General features: G+C 38.2%; 1 protein-coding gene across 5 annotated transcripts in view; it reads right to left on the reverse strand.

The window, feature by feature from the left end:
• Window positions 1–4985: 4985 nt before the first annotated feature.
• arhgef7b (Rho guanine nucleotide exchange factor (GEF) 7b) overlaps window positions 4986–25294 on the reverse strand; it is a 45981-nt gene continuing 25672 nt past the window's right edge. For 3 of the 5 annotated variants that reach the window (XM_017699064.2, XM_017699063.2, XM_017699068.2), the window contains exons 7-22: window positions 21221–21315; window positions 20991–21086; window positions 19147–19269; window positions 17934–18072; window positions 17576–17635; window positions 15974–16120; window positions 15210–15296; window positions 14582–14651; window positions 14330–14469; window positions 13539–13754; window positions 12962–13055; window positions 12602–12691; window positions 10472–10651; window positions 9005–9104; window positions 8836–8890; window positions 4986–8075 (exon numbers count right to left, since the gene is read on the reverse strand). In XM_017699064.2, coding sequence (XP_017554553.1) covers window positions 7953–8075; window positions 8836–8890; window positions 9005–9104; window positions 10472–10651; window positions 12602–12691; window positions 12962–13055; window positions 13539–13754; window positions 14330–14469; window positions 14582–14651; window positions 15210–15296; window positions 15974–16120; window positions 17576–17635; window positions 17934–18072; window positions 19147–19269; window positions 20991–21086; window positions 21221–21315 — 1815 coding nt within the window. In that variant the 3' untranslated portion in view covers window positions 4986–7952. The remainder of the gene's footprint in view (window positions 8076–8835; window positions 8891–9004; window positions 9105–10471; window positions 10652–12601; window positions 12692–12961; window positions 13056–13538; window positions 13755–14329; window positions 14470–14581; window positions 14652–15209; window positions 15297–15973; window positions 16121–17575; window positions 17636–17933; window positions 18073–19146; window positions 19270–20990; window positions 21087–21220; window positions 21316–25294) is intronic. The other 2 variants (XM_017699065.2, XM_017699066.2) reach the window with 1 other exon arrangement.

Genomic DNA, 25294 nt, shown 5'->3' on the forward strand with positions numbered 1-25294 from the left:
GTCCAGTGTCATAGATACAAATGACAACTTGCTCAGTTGCTTGGGTTTGTTATCCTGATGATAAGTCTTGCAGATGACATGAGCCTGAGAAGACGGAGATAGCACATCATGCTATGTGGCGCTAAGTTATGTGCCTGACTTTTTGTGAGCTAAAATGTATTTGTAAATAAAAGCAACAAGCTTTACACATTTGAGTTATGAGTGATGCATTTATTGGTGATAAAATCTCGGCCTGAGGGTTGTTGAGAAGTGAAATAAGTAGGGGGATAAGAGAGACTTCACAACGGCTCTAGCACAGCTTTACTGCTAACTAGGCTAGTTTTGCTACCTGATGTTAGCATAGTTGAGGAACACTGAAAAGTTAGGCCTGTTTATGTGAGAAACTTACTGTTGGCACATCATCCACTGAGGAGAAAAGAGCCGTTGTAAGAAGTCAGTGAGTCTCCTTTAGCATCCAGCACTGTTACCCGTTAGCTCTTTTAGCTAATTAGCTCTTCTGAGGAGGCTGCCTCTGTTTCTCATCCAACAGGAAAACCTTCTAAACCTATTGATTTATCCTGGATTCTTTTAATAATCAAACATGTATTCAAATGTAGTCCTCTGTGTGCTGCCTAATGTCATGTAAAATGTAAGCCTACTGCTTGTGTTTCCTTCCTGTGGTTTACAAGAATCCCTTCATTAACTCTTGCAGGGATGTGGGAAAGTGCTGATGTTAGGGGTGCTGAAATTCAGAACTCAAAGGTGACCAGCATTTTCAGAAAGATCCTAGAAAGAACCACATAAAACACATTATCCATCAATCAGAAGAACCTTTTCACCGTGCAAAGAACCATTTAAGCATGTAAATATTTCTTGAGTGTTTATGTTTCTGTACAGAACCACTATTTATACCAAAGAACCCTCTTTTTTAAGAGTTTATCCTAATTCGTCGTTGTACGGTACTGGCCTTTAGTTACTGCCCGCACCAGCAAAAAAGAAAATGCTTAATTTTATTTGTTAAAACATTTACTTTTTATTTCTATATACTTGAGCATGTTTAAATGTAAATACATTTTACTTTCACTCAAGTTGATTTTTGGCTTCCATGTTGAATTTCATGGAATCTTCAGCCACACCATTACCCTGATAACAAATTACTACAAATTCTTTCATCCAGTTAACTAGTTCCATCTCTAAAAGAATGAACTCTAAATCTTTCAAAGCAGTTATGAAACTGTGTACTTTTACATCCACTACATTTTACAGTAAATATATGCAATTATTTTACTTCATTACTTTCTGCAAAATACTTTGAAAAAAAAATGGTGCACTTTTAAAAATAAATCAAAACAAAAGTAGAACAGTTTTCACTAAATCCCTCACCTGAATACATTATGGTCATACATCATGACCATAATGTATCTCATAATGTAGCTAATCTACCATACATTATGGTAGATTAGCAACTGTAACTAGGCCTGAGCAGCTTTCAGAATAAAAGAAAATGGTGTAAAGTGTGGGGTATTTTAAAATCAGATACCAATATCCTAGAATTTTGGAGGGGAAATTTTATCCATTTCCTAAAGACACAAGAAAAGAAATGTAAGATCTAGTGCTGGGCCAAATAATTTGAATACCCGAGTATTAGTGATGCTGGTATTTGTTTCCTTATTTAGTATTCAGAAATGTCTTCTTTTGTTAATGCTTTAGACCCCACCAGAATTCTACAACACTCTTGTTGATTCCTGACAAGTAGAATTAAACATTTGATCATAAACCAGGAGAAAATGATGATTACTTAAAGCTACACTAAGTATGTTTTGGGGATTTGGAGCCCTCTCTGGTGGAGGAGTAGAATTGCACCCAATGTGTGGAAAAATCTTTTTATGTTATTTGTGCTTCCTGAAGTGCACAAATCTGATTGAGAGTGAGATGAAAGGCTATTCAAAAAGAACTTGAGCAAAGCTTCTGATACAATGTGAGTGAATTATCCACTATTGCCATCATGTTTTCATCAGTATAATGCTAATTTTGCATGTGATGTAAACATGGAGTCAGACTTTATCTTTGGGTCTGTATGTGTGAGGTTAATGTGTAATGATGTATGGTTCAAGAAACTGCAAAATCCATCCCGATGCCTCAGACTTTTAAATGATTATTTCAGGCTTTACAGGGTGACTCACGGGAGCGGTGAAGAAGTTACTTTATAGTTTATTTTATTGTTGTTTTTAATGTGTTAAACTCAGCAATTAATATAAAAAGAAACTTAACCCTAAAATTCGCAACAAAAAAAAAGTATTGATATTCAAGTGTGCTCTCTTTAGAGGATGTGTTCACACATTTTCACTTAGAAAATCAACACAACATAATTTGACTGGGGCTGTTCAAACTGTTACATACAACTTTATCTATCTATTCATTGATCTATCTATCAATGACAGGCCACTGATCTCAGCACATCTCTAGCCCACTCAAGGCCCAGGAACGCACATGCACACATACGCCCCCTCTAGCTGCAGCTGATGCCACCCAAGTGGTGCCCAATTAAGTGACAGCTAACATTTTCTTTCTCTTTCTTGTTTTCCTTCGCCGCCGGAGCCTTTGTCCTCATGTTAATGCCTTCGGAACGTCATTCTCTCCCCAAATGTCACTGTCACCTCAGCGCCCATACAGAAAGAACAACCTGCCGTTCTCTGCATGGGCTGCGGCCAGCGATTAAAATCTCCCACAATGCCTTGCTATCCCTGAGGATCGTGCATCTTTAGAATCTTTTGATTCTGCTCATTGTTTGTTATAATAGGGAGGAGGTGGAGGTAGCAGTTTGAGGACAAAAAGCACAAACATCTCACACATTTTACACACACACACACAAACGTGTCACACCTGCAAGTCTCCAGATCCAAACACAGACAATACAAATACAAACAAACAAGTCACAAATGCTGCCGAATTAATTCCAACAGAGAACCAAAGATGTTAAGAAGCAACAATAGAAAACAATTTGACATCCAGTGCAAAGACTCTGCATTTAACCTTGCAGAAAAGCAGCAGCTTAGAGACTGACCAATTAATTCAGTGACCAAGCAATACAAAAGAAGGGCAGAGAAAGAAAGAGCAAGAAGTAACTCAAGACAAAAAAGGTGGAGATTAATTCTAGGCATGTGAACAGTGATCAGCCCAGCTCAACATCAGTTGGCATCTTAATGCCCAATCATACCAACATCCGCCTGGATTTGCTAGCTAGTGTGTTTGTTTTTCCAGTTCTTCGTTGGGATCCTCATGCAAACCCATTTTGGCTCAACAGTTTCCACCTCCATTGCTGTCCCCAGCCCAAACCTGGATTACTCGCACACAATGGGAAGAAAACCGTGGGCAGGACAGCAACAATGGAGGAATTAACAGGAAACAGTCGAGGGCTCACGCCAAGCCAATATTCCTGGGCAGAGCGAAAAGGTTCGTGCGACGGCTTGAAAAGACAAAACAAATGAGGTTTGGACACCTGGGGAAGTCTAAGCCCCAATACCGAAAGCAGCTCAGAGTGGCACTGCTGATTTCACATCAGCTCCACAACCATCTATGAATCCATCATCACTACGCTACTCTGAACAGACAAATTTCAAAATGAAAGATGCACTGATGAGGAATTTCAGTGGTAATAATGCTAACCAATAATGTTAATCATTACCAGCTGTTTTATGACCAAATTGGTACCAATAACCAGTAATTTTGCTTCTTTGCATTTCAAAACAAGTTCACCCTATAATCCAAATATGAAGTGCAGTGACCACAAGACAGCATACAACTCTAAAGATGGATCTACAGTGGATGGAGAATGTACTGTTAGGAGTCTTGCCCAAGTACTCTTATCGGTATAGCTAGACGTCTAGATACCACTGATCTGCTGTGCTGAGGGGATGATGTTAGTTAAGAACAAACGTTCATCAGCAGTGGCTGTACATGTATCATGGGGTGGCAAGTTATTGATGATTGGCTGCAGTTCACATCCAATCACTGCATGTAATGTCATTAATTCACAAAAAAAGAAATTCATGAAAAAATTCTATTTAATTCATGCAGCAAGGCCAAACCTGAGGTTGTGATTGTTTCCGTTTTTTCATTTTACAACTTTCATATGTTTGATATTAATAACACCCACAACATCTTAATCTATCAGACAGTGCTTTTGTTAGAGGGTAAATCTGGAATTAAAATGTAATCTTTCAGTCAGCTTTCAACTTTTTCTAGCTAAAAACCATCAAAGATTTCTTTTAAACCCATGAAGTGGATTTCTGAATGCAATATGTGAAATTAAATTAGGAGTTTGAGAGCAATTTATGCAAGTGGTCATAAAATGTGATCTGCTCTTCATCTTAGATCACATGTACCGATCAACATGAAGTGCTAAAGCTAGTAACACACAAGCTATTATAATCTTTCATGTCTTCATTGTCCACACCAGTTTAACATTCACAGTGCTGGAAAAAGTAAATGAACTCCTTTATTTAATGACTGGTTGAAGCTTCTTTAGCAGTAACAAACTCAAGCAAGGGCTTCTGTTAGCTGCAGATCTGACCTGCACAACGTTCAAGAGGAACATTGGACTACTTTTCCTTACAGAACTGCTTCAGCTCAGCCGTTCATTAGATGTCTGATGTGAACAGCTCTCTCCAGGTCACTCCAGAGTTGGGTTAAGGTCTGGGACATTCCAAAAGATGTATTTTTTTAAGAGCCATTCTGTAGTACATTTACTGCAATGTTTATGACCCATGTCCTGCTGCATCTCTCAGCTTCTATGGAGCTTCAGCGTACTTTGAAGAACTTCTACAAATTCTAAAATGATCAATGCTGGAGTAGAAGCTAATCTCAGCAATTAAACAGATGTGTGTATATAGTATGTGCTAATTACAGAAAATCAACAGACACATATAAAGAAAAAAAGAATAGATTACACATTTTTTACAAACGTAGACAGGACACAAAACTCTTTCAACACCATGACTATTCAATGTTTCTTATTTTTTTTATTTTTTGCATAGTAGACTCATGAACAGAGATCTTAAACAGTTTCAGCGATTACATCAAGCCTTTACCTTTTCTTCCTTTACCTTTCCTCGGCAACACACGGCTCTTTTACTTGTCCTGTTGAGGCTCTTGTCCTGTTGAGGCTCCACAGCTCAATTAGACTTTTAGATAAAAGCATCCTCTTTCACAGTAAAATAAAGCTCTGATGATGTTAATTTTAACATTAAATGGTCTTAAACGCTGGAGTTAATGTATAACTGCTAATTCACCCTGAAGATTGGTGTGCAGACTGCTGGTCACCATAGCAATGCAGATAACAATCAAGCCTAGTTAGTAGTTTTCAAAAAGGCAAAGATTTAAGACTTGCATTGAAAATTTGTAGATGAATAGACTTATTTGCAGTTATACTCACTCCAGCTGGTTTCCTAATATGTTTATTCTGCAACAAAAAGCCGTCAAACACAAAAAAAATCACAGACGAAGTGAGTTTCCTGAGCAAATTCTCCCGTTCCACCTTAAATGGTGCAGCAGTTACATTCAGAAGCCTCAGACACCATTTAAGGTGTAATAGGAAAATACTAACATAAAGCTGGTGAATTTTTTAAAAAACATTTTACAAGAAATTATTTCACTTTTCCTGCCAGAGATGTGAGAAAAGTGGCTATAGCTGAGCTAAAGTTAAAAGCAGAGCAAATTTTGCATTTTCATTTATATTATTTATCTTTTAGTCTATACTAGTACATTAGCACATACTGAGACATATATACAGCCAAGGTAGTAAAATAACCATACAATGTTGTCTCCCAAGGTGGTTAGATTTTTGTTAAAAGGACAAAGTGGCTCTTCTTTTGGGTTGTCAATCCCTGGCCTAGGGGATCACATACTTCTTCTGTCCTACATTATATGTTTGCATGGCGAATTCAATATGGACAGGAACAATTGCGGTATTTTTGTGATCATATTTTAAGACGTTATACATAAATGCAAGTGATTCCGAGGGTAAACATACTTTTTCTTGCCAAGGTATGTAATCCACAGAATCACTTTGTCACCCAACAAATATAAACTGCTAAGCTCAGTTTTTATTATCAGAAATATTCATAAATGAAAAAAAATAGAGCATGGTTGATGAACTGAATAGAAGTTTTTGCCATGACATGGTCAGCAAGGCCCTAGGTCAGCTGGCAAAAAAATAACCATAATAAAACATTTTCCCGCTCATTGATGAGATAATGTACGGTCTGCTGGAAACATATCTAATATTCTGTTAGGCATACTGGCCCCAAAAACAAAGAGAACAAAGTCTGTCAAAAGATAGGCTAGATGTCAATAGCATGGTGTAATATCATAAGTGCCCAGTGCTTTAGTGGAAGGACATTAACTGACCACGAAACCGACCAATGTTAATTTGCCTGCTTGTGTGGGTTGTTCTTGGTTGAAAAGAAAAGGATTTCTGATTAAATCAAAAGTATGAATGTGGCTGCATCATTAGTGAAGAATACAGTTACACTATCTTAAAGCATAAATAATTAATAAGCAAGGTTTTATTTAGTTAATCCACATATATCATCATACAGATTAGAGAAGAGTGAAAGAGACTGAGAACAAATGAAAGAAAGTAAGACTGAAATAAAGAAAGGACAGAAGAAATGGATGAACAGAAAAGAGTCTGCTGGAAATGGTGCCCACATAGACAACTGAATAGAACCAGTATAGACAATGTTCTGCATTAGACGGCTTTTCATTTCATTTAAATACATAAATTAGACAAAACAACATGGAAGATTCTTGAGTTGTCAGTTAAGTAGCACTGCATATTCAAATATCAGTTGCATATGAAGTTTTCTTACAAATGGTCTCGGAATTGCAGAGAAAAATGCCAAGAAATTTCTGGAAACCATTTCCCAAAAAAGGCACATTCCTGCAGATCTTTTGCAATAAAGGCTAGAAATTAATATCTGTACAAATTTATTAGAGGAATAACAAATTAAAAACAACAAGATCACTATAAACAATAAAATAAGTCAATGACTGCCTGGTGTTGCAATGGTACAACCTGTTCGACTTTAAGAAAGGTTGCAGAAAAATGAGGTAATTAAAAATAACCAAGATAAATACTGAGAAAAAGCATCTCCCCCCCCAAAAAAAGGAAAAAACGTTTTTTCCTCTGAATAGTTCCAGTATTGTATTGCTGTGTTTCCTCGCTGGAAATAAGTTATTTCACTTTTTCACAGTGTTGGCTATATATTCCTACAAGTTCTAAACTTAAAGACTGGCTGTAGTGAAGGATCCAGGCAGTGATGTGGCTACCATTTTTTCTTTGTAATCCCTGAGACTCCCAGTCAAACTCACCATCAAACTGAGAACCATGTGATATCAGCTATTTGCAAAAAAATTACTTGCTGGATTCACACTTTCAGTGGAAATACAGAAAGAAAAAGTGGCGCAAGCCATATTAGCAGTTCTAGCAACACCAGCAACACCAGAATAAGAAATGTTTCTTGGGAAAATTTTTCATACTTACAAATAATTATATATTAGTATATTTCATGTTAAAATGTGTCCAAAATAAATTTTAAGGCATAACCTAAAGCTATTTTTGGCCACTTATTCCAATATCTGTTCCTTGATATATACTTACAGTTCAGAGGATAAATTACCCATTTGGCAAATTTGGCACTGGTAAACTTCTTAAGAGAGTCTATAACAGGCCTTAATCCAGTGACTGAAAGTGAAAAGCTCTGGTCCAGTTCAGTCATTTAGCATCTCCATCATCTTCAACTTCAGACTCAGCTCAAAAAAAATGTTTTGGTCAAAAGTTAAGCCTGATTCTTCATACCAATCACACATGCTGCATTATAGGATGTCGTTTTCATTCTACAGTGTCCTCCGTACTCTTTCAGTGCCAGGCATGGGCTGCATGCATATCGGCTAATCATCAGTGACCAACTTCATAAATTGGTCTCATCCCAAGAGGGGTCATTCATGCTCTTTAATACCCTCCTGACTATCTTCTCCAGCTCTTTTCTTGCCTTCTGTTCCTCCTCCAGAGTCCTCTTCATCCTTTTGTTGTCCTGGCAACAGAAGGACAGCATCAGATAATTGAGCTTATATAAATGTACAGGGGCCTCACTTCAATCAGTTAACCACTATCCATTTTCCATCCATTTTCCAAGCCGCTTCTCAGGGTCGCGGGGGGTGCTGGAGCCTATCCCAGCAGTCATCAGGCAAAAGGCAGGATACACCCAGGTTGCCAGTCCATCGTGGGGCAGACAGACACAGACAATCACTCACACACTCACACCTATGGGCAATTTAGCATGTCAAATTGGCCTGACTGCATGTCCGGAGAACCCAGAGGAAACCCACACAGACATGGGGAGAACACAGCAAACTCCACACAGAGAGGACCTGGTCACCCGGCCGGGGAATCGAACCCAGGCGACAGTGCTACCCACCGCGCCACCGTGCCGCCAGTTAACCACTAGTAAACCTAAAATACCTGAAATGGTGAATAATACATTTAAAAGTGGATTTTGGTGTGAAAGTTTTTTTTAAATAGCTTCCTTATAATTTAACAAAACCACTGTAGTTGCAGAAGACTTGTATATTAGAATTGTTCTGTACAATTATTTCACTTTATATTATTGAAAAACACAGATTCCAAATTTTTGATTGGTAACAGTAGTAAAATTAATGCTCTTTAAATGAATGCAACTATGTTGGATTTTGTTGTTCATACAAATTAAGTCATACATGGTTTAATGACTTATCTAGCATATCTTGAGATCATATCAACTAAAAACATGTCAAGAAATACAAATAAAGAGGTACCTGCTTGAGTTCCTGAACTTCATCCCTCAGTGCATATACAGTGTCCACCAGACTCCTTTCATACAAAAGGTTATAAACAAGTATTCAGTCAATGCAGTAACTACTGTAACAGTATTATGGGGTTTAGACTCCTATCTTTTATATACAAGATTCATTAAATCAAGCCTACCTTTCTTCAGTCACTGTTTGACCATTGCTCTTGGTTTCTTCCACAATAATCTTCTCCTCTTCAGGGAAAAGCATGTGAGGCCCTGACTCCTTTCTCGATCCTGTGCCAACATAAAAAAAAAGAGACAGAAATTTGTCTGAAGCTTCACAGTGTGGTAAGTGATATAGTTACAGATTTGTTTGGGTAATTAATGCACCAACAGGTGCTCCAGGTGACAATGTAGGGGAAGGTGGAAGACATATGTAAAAACACAGGGCCTGTGTTCACCCTCAGTAGTAGATGTCATGCTAAACAATCTCAATATATGGACATACATTTTACATTGCAAACAAATATGGAACATTAATAAGGTTAATGACAGCAAATAAAACATATTAGGTCAATTGTCTTTGGGTCCACCTGAGGACACCTACAATAAAGGAATAACTGCTCTGTGCCCATAACGTAAAATAAACCAAAAAGGCAAACATCATAGTAAAAATAAATAAATAAATAAATAAATAAATAAAAATAAAAGCACCTATTTGAATTTCACAGTAAAACACTAATATTAGCCTGTGTAACTAAAACATTATTTGTATACATTTTGTCAAGACACAAACAGCACTTGTGATGGCACTCATTTTATGAAATAAAAAACTGGCAAAATAAGACAACAATGCATATATTTAAATATCACACCACCTGATGCAAATATACACACACATGCTCTACTAGACGACATGAAAAAGCACTGAAAAAAACAGAGACTGAGAAACTATACATTTAAGACCACTCACAGTCACACACAGCTAAAATTCAATGAACTGGGGTATAAAGACGGGTTCAAGGCAACAGGCTGTTAATTTACTAGAGAAGTCAAACCAAACAGATGCTCCAACATCAAGTCTACAGTGAATAAAACTCAAACATAAGAGAAGTTACTGGTTAATGAAGCTAGGGATAGGCAAAATGATGATTTGGTATAATTACAGTGATAAAACATCACTATATACATTTCTAAATATGTCGTGGTATTGTTAGTACGGAACACCGAACAACAAAAAAAGAACAAGGAGAAAAAAAAAGACTTTGAGCAGATTATAGACCAACTATATGACCCTATACATAACCAGTACATAGTAATAGCCTAGTGACAAATGGCTGATGGGCCGTCAGTCAATTATGTAATTTTCTTCTTACATTAAAACTTTTTCTTTTTGCAACCTCTGAATTTGTACTCATTGACCTCAAGGTTTTCCATAGCCTTTCTGAAACTTGGCACTACTGCTGCTCATTCCAATGTGTCCGCACACCTCAGAAAAAGAAAAAATACCATGATACATATCGTCTATCCTGAAAATGCCTATAATTTTGCCATATCGCCCACCCTTAAATAAGGCATCTACTCAAATGAGAAAACAAAATGGAGAAAGGAGGGTAGAGCATTCTAATGTTGGAGAGACATATATGAGCAGCAGCTCTTACGAGAGATGGAACCCATTCTGTAACTATGGGCAGTCCATATACTGTCATAGTCCGAGTCTTCTGATTGGTCAGATGCGGGTTCCAGGCGTAACATGCTGGTGCGGCAACCCACAGCCTCCACACACGATTGGTCAACATCAGCCAGCACATGATTATGCATCAAATCAGTGCCTTGCCAAGCTAATAATTTGAGGGGTGGGTCAAACCAATCAAATGGAAGAAGGAGAGGGTACGAAGGGCAGATAAAAATCAACCACGAACAAAAAGGGCCAAAAAAAAAAAATAAAAAATAAAAAATAATAAATAAATAAATAATTGTAGGATTTGTGGAATTGTAACAAATGGAGGACAGAAAGTGAGGAGAGGGAGGAAAACGAGGAAAGAGGGAGACAGAAAAAGAGTAAGTTGTTAAAACAGATTTGAAGATATTCAGAGATGTTAACAAAAGTGTTTACAGACAGCAACAGCCAGTAAGTCCCTATTACTGTTACTAGTGCATAAAGACAAGTGTAAGATTAGTAGAAGGAGGATGAAGAGTGAAAAACAACACTGAAAAGTCAGAGACCACTCTTCATTTATTTAATGCCCAGTCAAAAAAGTTCAGGGAATTCAAGGAAAAACGCAGAAAACATTTTTAACAGAAAATTACACAACTCTACTAAATATAGTATGAGATGTTTCAGTGTTTACTGTGTCCACTCTTGGTCTTTATTACGGCTTACATTCTATTTTAGGTGACTTGCTTTCAGTTTTTAAAAGAAATCTGCAGGCATAGTTTTCCACAGCTACAAACTTAAAGGTTGGTTGCATTTTGTTCTGCTTCTCACAACCCAAGCACTCCTATACATATTCAGTGATGCTAAACTTGTTTGTTTGATTTGCAGATGTTCTTCTTCTGTGGCTGTTTTCCTTTTTCAGTAAGGGCTTCTTAACAGGTACACATCCTTTCAGACTCACAGTGCTGAGTTCTCTCAGTGGAAGGATGGACAGAAACACCTGTGGATTTTTCCAGATCTGAAGACTGGAGCTTGATTTTCTCTTCTTTCTCAAAGATTTAAAGAAGCTTTAAATGCGGTTTATCTGATCGTGACAGGTTTGGTGTCTACTAGGTCTTGCATGGTTGCTGGAGTCCCATTTTCTTTACATCTTTTAATACATTTTTTAAACATAGTTTTGGAAACTGATGTTTTTGTCACTTATTTTTCTTTGACTGTCCCCTTCCTTTTACAAGTAGATTATTTTATGTCTAATCTCCTCAGAAATATCTCCTAAAACAGAGTATCCTGTATTCAAAGGTGTAATCTCCTTGCAAAGTACTGCATATTCCTATGAATTTATTTATTTGCTCAAAATTGTAGTTCAGGACAAATATCTATGCATTCTTTTTTTATTTTTTATTTTATTTTTTCTGACCCAATTTAAATTAATTTTAAAAATCTTTTTCAAGATAACATACTGATGAGTAAGATGTCATTATTTGTGCCATTTCTAGCCACTTTACAATTTCTGGCCAAGGCAGAGGCTGAGTCATAGAAGTCACGCACATAAATTGCAATTCTCTGAAAAGCAGCCTTTATAGGTAGTTCCTGGAACTTGTACAATGCAGCCAGCTCCGGAGGTACTCCTGGTGACTGCGTAATTTCCTGTAATGGCAGCAGGAATACAAGGAAATCTCTACTAAGTAGGCAAATGAGGGCTAGTATATAAAAAGAGTTACCCACTAGTTTCTGCTCCCTCCTGTCATCACAGTCATTTTCACCATCTAAGTCATATGACGGGCTGGTACACATATTAAAACACAGCCAAGATTTAGCGCGGTTATACTTTTGCTGAGATTTTGGTTTGAATTCCACCTGTGCCATATGGCCCCTATGGCCATTACATCTCTGCAAAAGAAGTTGCATTAACAAGACTGGATGGGTGTTCATCTGTCCTTCATTTTTAAGCAACATAATAGCCAATTAGAAGTTAAAGTCAACGTGAATGGAAAACTATTACATGTTTTCCGCTCGCACTATGACACATTTCTGAGTGAAATACAGAATCAGGAGTATTAAGGAGGCAAACAAACCTTACTTTAACTTTTCCTATTTGTTTTTCAAAAACAAAGCATTTCTGAAATATTCTTACTTGAGTTGAGCGTTTGTCGTGTCTTGGCACTCGTGCAGTAAGCCTCAATTACTTTGAGGATCTGTGCATCCTCCTCCAGGGCTGCAGTGCCTGAAGAGAAACAGGATATTGTCCAATAACAAATGAGAAATTGAACTGATATGAAATGATGATACTTTCATAAGAATTTCTTTTACAATAAACTTTCAGACATATCTAAAAATACATTATAACATGACAATATGATAATGATATGCAAATTAAGTTTCCATACACATTTATTTACTTTTAGCTACATTAGCATTTTCAGGTGAAGAACTCTTTTTATACTTCTGCAAATGAATGGCCTGAAAACTGAATGCATCAACATCATCAACCTACTTTTCCTCACAGCAAAATCCTCATCTGATGGCTTCCTTTCAGGTTTGCGTTTGTGCAGAAGCTTCTTCATACTCTTGGGGCTCTTACTGAGATCCTGCATAGAACACACATGAATGGCAATGCACTTCTAGCTTAAAAAAAAAAAGAATGCTTAAAACAAATAAAAAAATACTGCATCTACACAAAGCAAAGCTCTTTGGTTAGTATAAACAAGTGACTTAATTCTAGCTGTTAATCACAGCAGTAATATTCAATATACACATATAAACACAAGATGAATACACTACCGATACTCAAGAGCTGAAAGTAGTACTGTCACAAATATTGTCAAATATCTGAAAATTTAATTAAAGTATTTTTAAATATGTACCAACATTGTTCTGCTCAAAACAAACCTCAAAAATCATAAGACATCACTGCAAACTGATAATTAAAACATGCTCATTTGTATTAAAAAAAGCTATTGTATTGAAAAGCTAAGTGTCCCCATATTTTGACAGGTGGTGTGCATTAATAAGTCTGTTAAATGTCACTGAAACTGTTAATATCAGTGAAACAGCCATTTCAATGTGCAAACCTCTTTATAGGATAGAGCAGCTGAAGGTTTGAGTGGAGGTGCTGGTCTGAGACAGCTGAGGCTCCAGGGTTTCTGGGTTTTGGGGGGCTCAAGAGGACCCCACATCATGGTACTGTGTGGGGTGCCATGTGAAGAGGGATGTGGAAGCGTGTGATAGGCTCCACTTGTTCCTCGACTCTCTGAGTGTCGGGACGGTGTGACTGGGTGAGAGGGGAGCTGGTACAAGAATAAAACATGAGCAGCAAATATAAAATCAAATTTCATCCATACAGCAAACAAAGTCATCTAGCTCATAGAGTTATAGAGGAGTTATATGGATATTCAAACTCTCCATATTAACCAAATCCTTTATGAACAGTACTTAAATTGTGAGCCATCATCATGCACGTCAACTGGTAGTATTAAATGAACACACCAAAAACACAAAGGTAAATCAACGAAACGATGAAGTGTGGACCATCCCTTACGCACACAATAAACAAATGTGAAACCTTCCATGTTCTCAGGATCATGTCAATTTGAAATCTTTTCTCACTGGGATAACTGAATGTGATTTGTTAAAAAATAAAGATCTTCTAATCCGAAAAATGGTTAAAATGAACAGCACTACTAGCTCAGAGGTTTCAACAACAGTAGTATCGAAACCCCACTTCCATTCACATTTTTATTCTAGACTAACTCCTACCTGGAGGAACTAGAGGGGGTAAAAAGAAAATGCAATGTTGCTGAGAACGTCCTTGAAAACTGGGTTTGAAACCACTACACTGGTCACACAGAGAATACAGACTGACCGTATGGCATGGCACAGACTGTGGTTTTGAACTGGAAGTGCTGGTTGATGTACGTTTAGTCTGGCGGTGAAGATGCTCCACCCACTCCTGAAGATCCTCCTGGTTATTACAGATCACCTGGATCCTGTCAATCATACTCCCTATAAAGGCATACACGTGAAATATGTAGTTCAAGACAAAACAATGCTGCAACAATCAAGTGCATAACTTTTTTCTGTTAATCTAACTGTACTGGTACAGTTATTCACCCACCCCATATTTCAAAAGCATTTCTTGTATCTTCACTCTTGCTAACGTTCATCCCTGTGAGCGGAAGCTTCCCCTAAAGACCAAAAGAAATTATATTGTGAGTTTCTGCAGTCAGACAAGAAACACCAGTGTCATTATATACATGTTAGGGGGCCAGCTAGGAAGCATTATGTCTTAGAGTTGCTAGCTAGTCTACTGCACTGTTAAATCTTTAGTAAAGAGAAAAACATCAAATTATAACAGATGTGAATTTGAACTTTTATCATCAGAGTCAGCTACGCTCACTACCTAGGTAAACAGCCTATAAGAACTAGCACAGCTCAGTTCCCACAATTTGGAGAAAGTTAAGCAATGCTGTGTTTACATGTTAACATTGAAAAAACATTATTGTGTTCCTTAATGCAGTATTGGTGACTGATGGCATACTGCATTAGCTGCGCAAATGCCGTCATCGTAATTATGTTTTGAATGATCTAGGACAGCTTTGGCAGTATCCAGTATTTTACAGTTAAAATGATGAGGATGAAAAACTCTGCTCCTTTAGGCCCATCTTCGAAGTCCTCAGTTTATTGGGGAAACAAACCCACTGACGCCCCCCCCCCCACGGATCAACAGACCCACAATAAAGCACCTGGTAGATGAAGCAGCTCATTCGAGGGCTGGCAGAGAGCACGAGTAGCACGTGAGGGAAGAGCAACAGGTAACGCTCGTTCTTCTCCTGAACGGAGAATAAAAACAAATATTAGTCAATATCAGTTTTCTGAAAACATACAGACATAACTGACCTATATTTTAAAAGAACAGCTTTTACATTTCAATGCGATAACTTAAGATACACTGATCACACACTACACGTCCTAAGGTTTCTAGATACCTCCTCATTCAGCATTTTTTTCTGAAATAAAGGGTATTCAGAGGAAGTTTATCCCCTGCAAAAACAGCCTCTACTCTTCTGAGACGGCTTTACACTAGATGTTGAAACTGACTGCATTCAGCCACAAGATCATTAGTGAGGTCAGGTATTGATGTTGGATAATCAGGTCTGGATCACAACCGCTACTTCATCTCATCCCAAAGGTACTGGTTGGCGCTCCATCACTCTAGAGAATGCAGTTCCACTTCTGCCTGATGCAGGATATCTTTATACCCCTCTAGGTGATGCTTGCATTAGGCATAGGGAATTAGACTCAAGTGCGATTGCTCCAGAGTATCCCATTCTATTGACAATGTTTTTCTATGGAGATTACACAAGCTGTGTGTGCATGCAACAGAACACCTGTGTCAGCAATAGGTAGAGCTTACAATAGCTGAATTAACTAATTAGCAGGGATCTGTTCACTTTCCGACATACAGTGCACTAGTTATTTAAAGAAACATCTCTTATTTTGAGCTCACCTCGCTGCTGTGGTTCTGCATGAAGACCTGAGACATGTAGATGACGGAGCCCAGAGTCTTAATGCCCTCTCCCTCCCAGCCACGCACCGGCTCCGTCAGAATCTGCAGCTCCAGCTCTTTCTTTTTCCTCAACTCCTGACAGTGAGTCTGATGCCATAAAATACACAGACACAAAGATTACACACACACACGCACACACACACACACACCAACCATTCAATAGTTTGGAATCAATTGTCATTAATTTATTTTATACAAAATAAGCATGTATACACTGTAGACTGAAATATTTTTAGCTTTTTACGACAATATTTTGTGAGAAACAAGAAGCCTTCTAGAAATTAATTCTATTACAACTTCATTGACAACGAGAGTTCAATATCTGGTGATGCAACAGCCACCAATAATTTTTTTTTTTTTTTTTATTTCAAAAAATTATGACGCCTGACCACTTGACAACCAACTCATTTTATATATAAAAAACAAGGTAGTGTACACAATCCATAGGTTGCACTGTAAGCCCTCTCAGTCTGTGCTTTCCACCACATTCTCTGCCTCTCTCTCTGATTTGTATTCCACGTCCCACAATCCTCTTTACTCCAGTCTGGCAGAGGCTTTTGCCCAACAGTCATTGTGAAGCCGCACGGACAAGACAAAAGCCTCTGAACTCCCCTATTCCAACAATTCATCCTCCGACAATAAGGCGACTGCACAAAGAGAGAGAGAACGTGGCAAATGAACACAAAAACGAGGACAATGGTGGGATGTATGTGGACAGTCCTAATGAAATAGTGTGCCCTGTCCACTTTTTCTCCCTCTGCCTTGGTCTTTCTGTCTTTCCGACAGTCTATTCTCTGTAACAGAATGATAAGAGGTGTTCAGAAAGGGGAGGGGGGGAGTTGAGCTGAACTGTGACAGACAGTCTGAGAACAATACAGAGAGTGAAGCGAGGGATTTTATGTACTTCTGCCAAGGGGAGGATTTTGCAGGCACAGAAGCAAAACATAGTCCAAAAGGGCTTAATACACTGTACAAAACAGACTACAGGGGTGGGAGGTGTACCCGTATAAAAGTGAACCCTTATGTTATTGTCCTGTGATGTCCCATGGATTTTTACCACATCACAGATACAGTGATAAACTCAAATACAGCAACAATAAACAACCTGGTCCCCAGATCAAATTAAACAAACTAGAACACAAACTGAACAATCCAAAGAGTCCAAAAGGGCTTAATTGGGAAAACCACTACTTTTTTAAAATTTTCTGCATAATTCAGAGTGGCATGTTTAATTCTAGAGAAATGTACTTTTTGGGGGGCACCATCTTACCTCACAAATTACATATATATATATATATATATATAAAAAAAAAAAACAACAGTGTTGCATGGTAACATGACAAAAACTTGAAAGATGCTTTAGTTAACACAGTTTGATCAGTGATTCTGTGAAAACAAGAAGTTCGTCTTTTAATAAATTGTGCTTGATAGAGCAAGAGAAGTGAACTAACAAGGAAAAAAGGTCAATTTTGATTTCAGGTTGCCTTTCATACTTCCGAATCTCAAACTGTAAAAGAGAAGCATACAAAGCAGGGAACTTACAGAGAGGTTTTTGAACGCAGTCAGGCTTTTCTGAATGTCTGCACGGTCTGGGTGAAACTCCTGAGGAGAGGACAGAGAAGAATAAAGAAGACAACTCACATAAGCAAAAGAAATATTACAAAAAAATACAGGCTGTTAAGTCCTTTTGAAAGAGATAATAAACCACTAACATCCATGAATGATGTGTATTTGAAGATTTTGAAATCATTTTCAAATTTCAATTTCACTCTGATGTCACATTTGAAAAGTCAGACTTCCACTTACAGCATCTTGATTACAAGCAATATAGTCTTGTGGGTTAGAGCCGGGGTTCTTAAAATAGTCCTTATTTGTTTCAGGCTTAAACACACAGCAGTACCTCCATGTGCCTCTCCAGTTCTTTGAGCAGCGTGGGGTATTTGTCCAGTCTCATGAAGGGTTTACTCAAGCTGGTGGTGAGGGTGAGAATACCAGGATTACTTGCACCTTTACTCTCCATGAATTCACCCAGCTCATCACTGTAAACAGACATTAAGTGTAAAAACATCATTACTGCTGACTCTTCACTGAAGCTTCTGACAGCAGCTTTTAGGCATGCACACATATTACAAAGGATTACATTGGGATGAAGCACACCAGTGCTTTAGTTCAAGTGAATGGCAGGAAGAGCTGAAAACCGGTAGCCTACAGTACTGTGCAAAAATCAGAGACCACCCGTCATTATTTAATTTCCACTGAAAACAGTCAGTCATTCAGTACAATCATTTTTGTATGATTTTGAAGAGATTTATGAGGAGATTGGATAGAAGATAATTTTTTTTTTCAAAACTAAAAGTTAATAATAAATGAATAAACGGTGAATAAACAAATAAAGGACAGTTTCTTACTTTTTACAGTACTGTAAAAGTACTTACTCGAAAACAATATTTGTGAAATGTACTAAACTATTTGAAGCAAAGATAATCCCTAGACAGCTTTATTCTTGCAACTGACCCATCCCACTTAATATTACTCTAAAGATCATTCTTGCTTTTAAGCACTATATTTGTGATCCAGCACATCCTCCTATCCATAATCAGCTGATTTTTAACAATCAAAAGTTTGTTAACAATAATTTCTACTGTTTCAACTACTTGCTACATAGATTAGTTCATTATACATCAACCTTTAACTACCTAAGGAAACTTTACCTCCAGCTGTAACACTACATCTGAAGCCATCGCAAAGCATTCTATTACAAAGGCAGCTAGTGCTTAGTTTGCAGAGCTAGCCATTAAATTGTTTTCATTGAAGCAGGCGAATCAAACCTATCATAGGGCTATATCACTAGAATAGACATGATAGCTTGCTTGTGTCAAATGACTGTTGTTAAAGACAGTAGCTAGTTATAGCTAAAGACATAGACTTCCTGATCATGTAACTAATAAACTTAATTTTATTTGCACATTCTTGGCATGCTATCCACGGCCATCCACTTAATCCCAATTTAACTCCTGCATATAATGAAAAGCTCAAATATGTAAAATGAATACTGCAAAACACATCATGAACTATGTATACATTTCTGTAAGTATATCCATATAGGTATATACCTGTGTTGTGTAAGTACACTGACAGCGTGTGGATGGTTGGAGCAGTAAGTTACATAAAGGCTCTTCATCTGAGGCATCAGGGAAAGGAAGAACCCTCCTATCCTCTGCTGGCTCTCTGGAAATCTAATCACACAAACACACAAAAGGCATGAATAAAGCATACTTAAGATCTCTAGTATCTGTATCATCCCAGTATCTTTTCATGTGTCAAAAATACATGCGGCAAATAAATAAATAAATAAATAAATAAAGAAAGGTTTTGGTGAAGTACAGAGAAACACCACTAGATGGTGACATAACATCACCGATAGAAGCACACGTGGCTTGCTTACCATAGAACAACTGATGTAGGACAGGTTCTCTCAAACAGAATAACCTTTAAGGGACCATATCGTTGCTCGTATCTCCATTTTTGTTTATTTCGTTTTTCAGTTTTTATCATAATTTGAAAATACAGCCCCTTTACATTGTGTGTAAATATCATGATGACTGGACCAAAAAAAAAACGTATCCTGTAAACGTACAATTTTGGAAATATGAGCTTTTGTTCCAAAAGCCAAGTTCCAAAAGCCAGTTTCAGCAACCGAGGATCAGAACGCCAAGGCCCACGCCTTCGGACACTGCCCGATCCACAACGCACCGAACCCCTACTACTGCCCCTCCCATTGGTGGTGGGTCGGGGATAGGCTCTTGCCTCAAGTGGAGGAGTTCAAGTATCTCGGGGTCTTGTTCACGAGTGATGGTACAAGGGAGCGGGAGATTGACAGGCGGATTGGTGCTGGGTCAGCAGTGATGCGGGCTCTTTACCGGTCTGTTGTGGTAAAGAAAGAGCTGAGCCATAAGGCAAGGCTCTCGATTTACCGGTCGATCTACGTTCCCACCCTCACCTATGGTCATGAGCTTTGGGTAATGACCGAAAGAATAAGATCGCGAATACAAGCGGCCGAAATGAGTTTCCTCCGCAGGGTGTCTGGACTCTCCCTTAGAGATAGGGTGAGAAGTTCAGTCATCCGGGAGGGACTCGGAGTAGAGCCGCTGCTTCTTCACGTCGAGAGGAGCCAGCTGAGGTGGTTCGGGCATCTGGTTAGGATGCCTCCTGGACGCCTCCCTCGGGAGGTGTCACAGGCAAGTCCACCTGGGAGGAGACCCCGGGGAAGACCCAGGACACGCTGGCGCGACTATATCGCCCAGCTGGCCTGGGAGCGCCTCGGAATCCCCCTTGGAGAGCTGGTGGAAGTGGCTGGGGAAAGGGAGGTCTGGGCTTCATTGCTTAGGATGCTGCCCCCGCGACCCGAACCCCGGAGAAGCGGAAGATAATGGATGGATGGATGGATGGAGCTTTTGTTCCAACAGCAGCGATATCCTGCAGCTTTCCCTTGCGGTTCACTTATGATTTCTGTTTATGTGACATCAACCAAAATTCATTTTTACGTGACCGTTTTCCCACCTCTCTGTATCTCACAGAGTTAAACAATGATGTTTTGTTACTGTGCATTCAAGACTGAAGTAAGTAAACGAGTACTGTGATTGTGATTGGCTGAAATATCTTGTGCTTTTATTTAGGTTATTTTAGGTTGAAAATACATCAGTTTTGTGACATTTCAGAAACAATGAAACTGCAGCTTAGTTTTTTGTTTTTTTTTTATTCACTGACTGTATTCACCAAGAACTGAACAGTATGTTTTGTAATGTGAGCAATGTTTACATCTCACATCAAAGTCTTTTATTTAAAAAAGGGAGGAAAGTTACATTTTTCAAGATATGGGTCTGTATACAAAAAAAAAAATGGCAAAACTGGTCTCAGATCAGTTTAGTAAGTCAAGGAAAGAAAAGTAAAGCCTTACTTGGTGCATTCTTCCAGTGACTGAACCAGCGTCTGCTGGAAAGAGCAGATCTCCTCTAGATTGCCCAGAATATAAGCAATATCGGCCACAGTCAGACTGAGAGGGAGACACAGAGAAGTAGACAGAGAAAAAGACAGAGGTAGTAAGAGAAACATAGCAGCTCATCTATTAAATGAATTGTAACATGGATTTAGTGTAGCTGCTTATTTGATAACATATATTGGCAGTACCTGCCTGTGGGCTGCAGTAGTCTGAGGTATGTTGAGAGCAGAACCTGTAATTCTTTACAGTATTCTGTCTCTGTTTGCATGATGTTCTGGATCACCTATAGAAAACACACAAGAACAAGAGGATATCTTTAAAAACACACTCAACACATATCTAGAAGTATCCAGACACTCCTATTTAATGATCTCAGCTACTTTAGGTATACCAATTGCTGACACAGGTGCTCAACTGCGCACTCACAGCTTGTATAATCTCCATAAAAATGAATTGACCAAACACTGGACTGTGGAACAGCCTTCTCTACTGTCATGGAGCTCCATCTAATACCTCTGTGATGAGTTAGAGTTGTGTTTGTGATCCAGAAATCATCCAACATCAGTAACTGACCTCACTAATGCTCTTGTGGCTGGATGCAATCAAACTCCACAGCAATATTGATTCATGGTGTAAAGTCCAAAACAAACCTTTGGACATAATAATAACAACATCATCATCATCATCATATACTGGTGGCAACTCTGGTTTATTTTGGCCTGAAGACAAATTTAGCAATCAGACTAATTAATTACTGGTGGTCTAACTTTAGCATAACCACGCATACATAGATTTCTTTAAATCTGTGAATGCATTAAGCATAAATTAGCTAGCAATAACTACCCCACAAAAACTGCACATACAGCACATGTAAGGGAAACAGTCACCAAAAACAAAGCCTGACTAAGCTTAGTCTCTTTGATTGACAGATCACTTAGAGGCACAGTCCATAGAGGCTATTACCTCTGAAGCAATTACTACACAGAATGAAGGAAGCTATGCTCTTTTCTTTAGCCAAGAGCGAAAGAGGGAGGCAGAGATGACAGAATGAGGTCAATCATACTGGAAAAAGTCTAAAATTCTGTCTCCTCTAACTATACAGACCCACATTAGTAGCAAAGCAGACTGGAGAGAGACTTCCAGGCTAATAATGTCTCGCTTTTTAGTCGTTACATCCTTAAAACCAATAGCAGAGATGTGAGAGTCAGGAATTTCCTTTTAAGATGAATTATGCAACAACAGAACACAGCTCTGCTACTCCTGTGCCCACAGTTGTGAAAGGTTTGTGAATCCTTTGGAATGACTTTGGAATTAATCATGAATGACTCCTAAAATAGGATGTGATAATCTAGCTGACAGTATTTAAGGTAATAGTCTTTAACAAACACACTGCCACATGTTCCCAATGATTTACATAATCAAAATCATATTGGTGTTACATAAACTGTCTTTATTCATAGTTATGATTTTAAAACCAGATTCCTGTTTCAGCCATTCACATTCACAGCTGTATTTATTTAAGAAATTAAACAATCAAGCACTAAAACAGCAATAAAAGAGGAAACAATGTCCATTGTTTCAATAAATGGATGAAATACAATAATACATCATGTAAATAAATACCTTTGTCCTGCTATACAAATTTAAGTAAATATAATGTCTTGGAGCTAAAGGTTACACAATAACCTGTTCATCACTGGTTTCCATCACTAAGCATCACTTTGACCTCTCACGATTTCTCAGTCATGATTATGAACACCCACACACTCCACAAACAACGACAATGATTATTATCGAAATCAGGCCCATCTCCGTAACATATTCATCCTATTCAGGTAGCTGTGTGGAAAAGTACACAAGTAAAAGGGTTAAACCAGGACTAGGAGGGTGGGGGTGGGATGTATTTCCACAAAAGGACACTTTCTTCCAGTAATTTTGAGACAGTTTCTAATATTGAAGTGGATGTGGACAACAAATACAGCGCTAGCATATGAGCTAAAGCTTAATCTCTAAGAAAGAACATACTAATGATTCAGTTCAGATTATAGTGAATTTTCATCTTTAATTTGGTCACAAAACTGCAATTAATCGCATTAAAAAAACAGAACTGCAAACACTTTAACATCCCAGGCCATTTTGTCTGTGGCCACTTAGCCTGATGCATTTTGTCCAAGGCCATTTCACCTGATGTCCAACTATACGAGAGCTGAGACAAGTCTGTTTTCCCCAAGACCTGAGCTGTTTCTCCCCTTCAGGAACAGGCAAAGTCTGCCTCACTGCATGGCAAAAAAGTTCAACAAACTTCCACTTTATGCAAATTAGTGTGGCCACTGTGTCAGATTCAGCCAATCAGGCGATATTAGAATGGTATTGGTCACGAATGGCAAACATAACTTTCTGAAAGAGGAGAACTATTGACAGTGGAGATCAGGAGAGATGATGTTTTTTTGAATGTAGTTTATATGGTTTGAGCAGGAAAGCAATGTATAATTTGTACAGAGCTCTGAGGATACTTGCTAAAGTAGCTAGCTTGCTAGTGAGATTAAGAGGCCTATTTTCCATGGACGACTGACACATGGTTTGTTACCATGGTAACATGGTTATCCTCACTGGGCAGAGTCCTAAATGAAATTAAACCTTTTCAATATTGATAATGCACGTTTGATGTACTTTCAATAAAGTGATTATGCTGCTCTAATACAGAGAACAAAAAAGGCTTAGGTAAATTTGAGAACGTACATCAAAATCACTAATATTACATACTATTGATAGGATTTTTTTTTGGACCATTTTCAGCCAAACACTCAAACAGGATCATGGTCAGGTCAGAGCTGTCAGGGTTGGACCGTCACTATACACTCTAAGAAATAAAACCAGACTCACACCCACACACAAGCCAGACAGCTAAAGACCTCAGGCACAGCTGTCCTAACGGTCAGTGAGATGGAAACAATGACCTACATTACCGCACCACACTCAGACAAACAGAGAACAATTGAAAACCTCATTACACACACACACAAGACGTGAGGATACACACAACATCCACATCTGATAAACAAGTGCACAATAATAGCCCAGAGACCACCTACAGCCAGTATAAAACAATACTTAACCTCAGCCCTTCACTCTGGAGTGAGTGACTGGAGTCAACAGAGTTCACTAGGGCAGTGGGCCATGAACCAGAAACTTAAACTGACCTCTCCCCCCACCCCACACACATGCAGAGCTACATAATTAAGCATGCAGGGGAGACGATAAACAAAATTAGTGCAACAAAATGCAGAAAATGCCATGCAAGCACAGTTAGCCACAGCCAGACTGCACATTTTAGATACACACAAAATCAACTTGGCTGTCTGATCCAGAGCTATAAATCAAGCTTTACTCCAGATTCAGTTAAGTGATACTTTTTTAATCCTACAAACGGGGAAATTCCACCTCCACATTTAACCCATCCGTAAAGGGATGGGTCATTTTAGGGGCAGTCGTGGGCTGGAGTTAAAACTGGAGTTAAAACCTAAACTGCCTCTATTATATTGTAGGCATGTAGCTTAGTGTAAAACAATGAATATCAGAAAGAAAAGAGCATTACTTATGTATGTATGGATTTGGAAAAAATAATCAAGTGTTACATGCATTGCAATTCTCCCAAAAGATTTTGAATCAGTCAATTCACAAAATGTCCAAATTGGAATTTTACACACTGTAGAATTAACCCACACTCAGAGACTTTATAAAACTAGATACTTTGATGCGGAGCAGCTGGGTGATTTGGCCAAAGGTTTTTGATTTTCAGAAAATACATATTTTTTGCTTAGGTTATAGAAATGAAAAATGATTAAAGAATCATTTTATAATTACTTGGCACCCTGAATCGAAATCTAACTGAATTGTGAGGTGCATTAATATTCAACGCTAGCCAGAAGTCAAAACGGACCAATAAGCATAAGATATGTGACGTACTGTTCTTGGAACACTTACCCAATTTCCATTACATCTACAATGACACAATGTCTATATGAACTCAGGTCTACAGACTAATGGATTTGATGCTTGTTTTCCATTTAGATGTGCTTCCAGCAGTTGAGAGCAGTGACCTATATTGTTGTACCTTGTCACAACATTTAGGGGATCATAGTTGAGTGAACAGACTGTCCCGAAAGTCGTTCCGAGGAGGAATGTTTACTTATATATATATATATATATATATATATATATATATATATATATATATATATATATATATATATATATATATA

This window comes from Pygocentrus nattereri, chromosome 12, assembly GCF_015220715.1.
Source record: "Pygocentrus nattereri isolate fPygNat1 chromosome 12, fPygNat1.pri, whole genome shotgun sequence".
Lineage (NCBI taxonomy): Eukaryota > Metazoa > Chordata > Actinopteri > Characiformes > Serrasalmidae > Pygocentrus > Pygocentrus nattereri.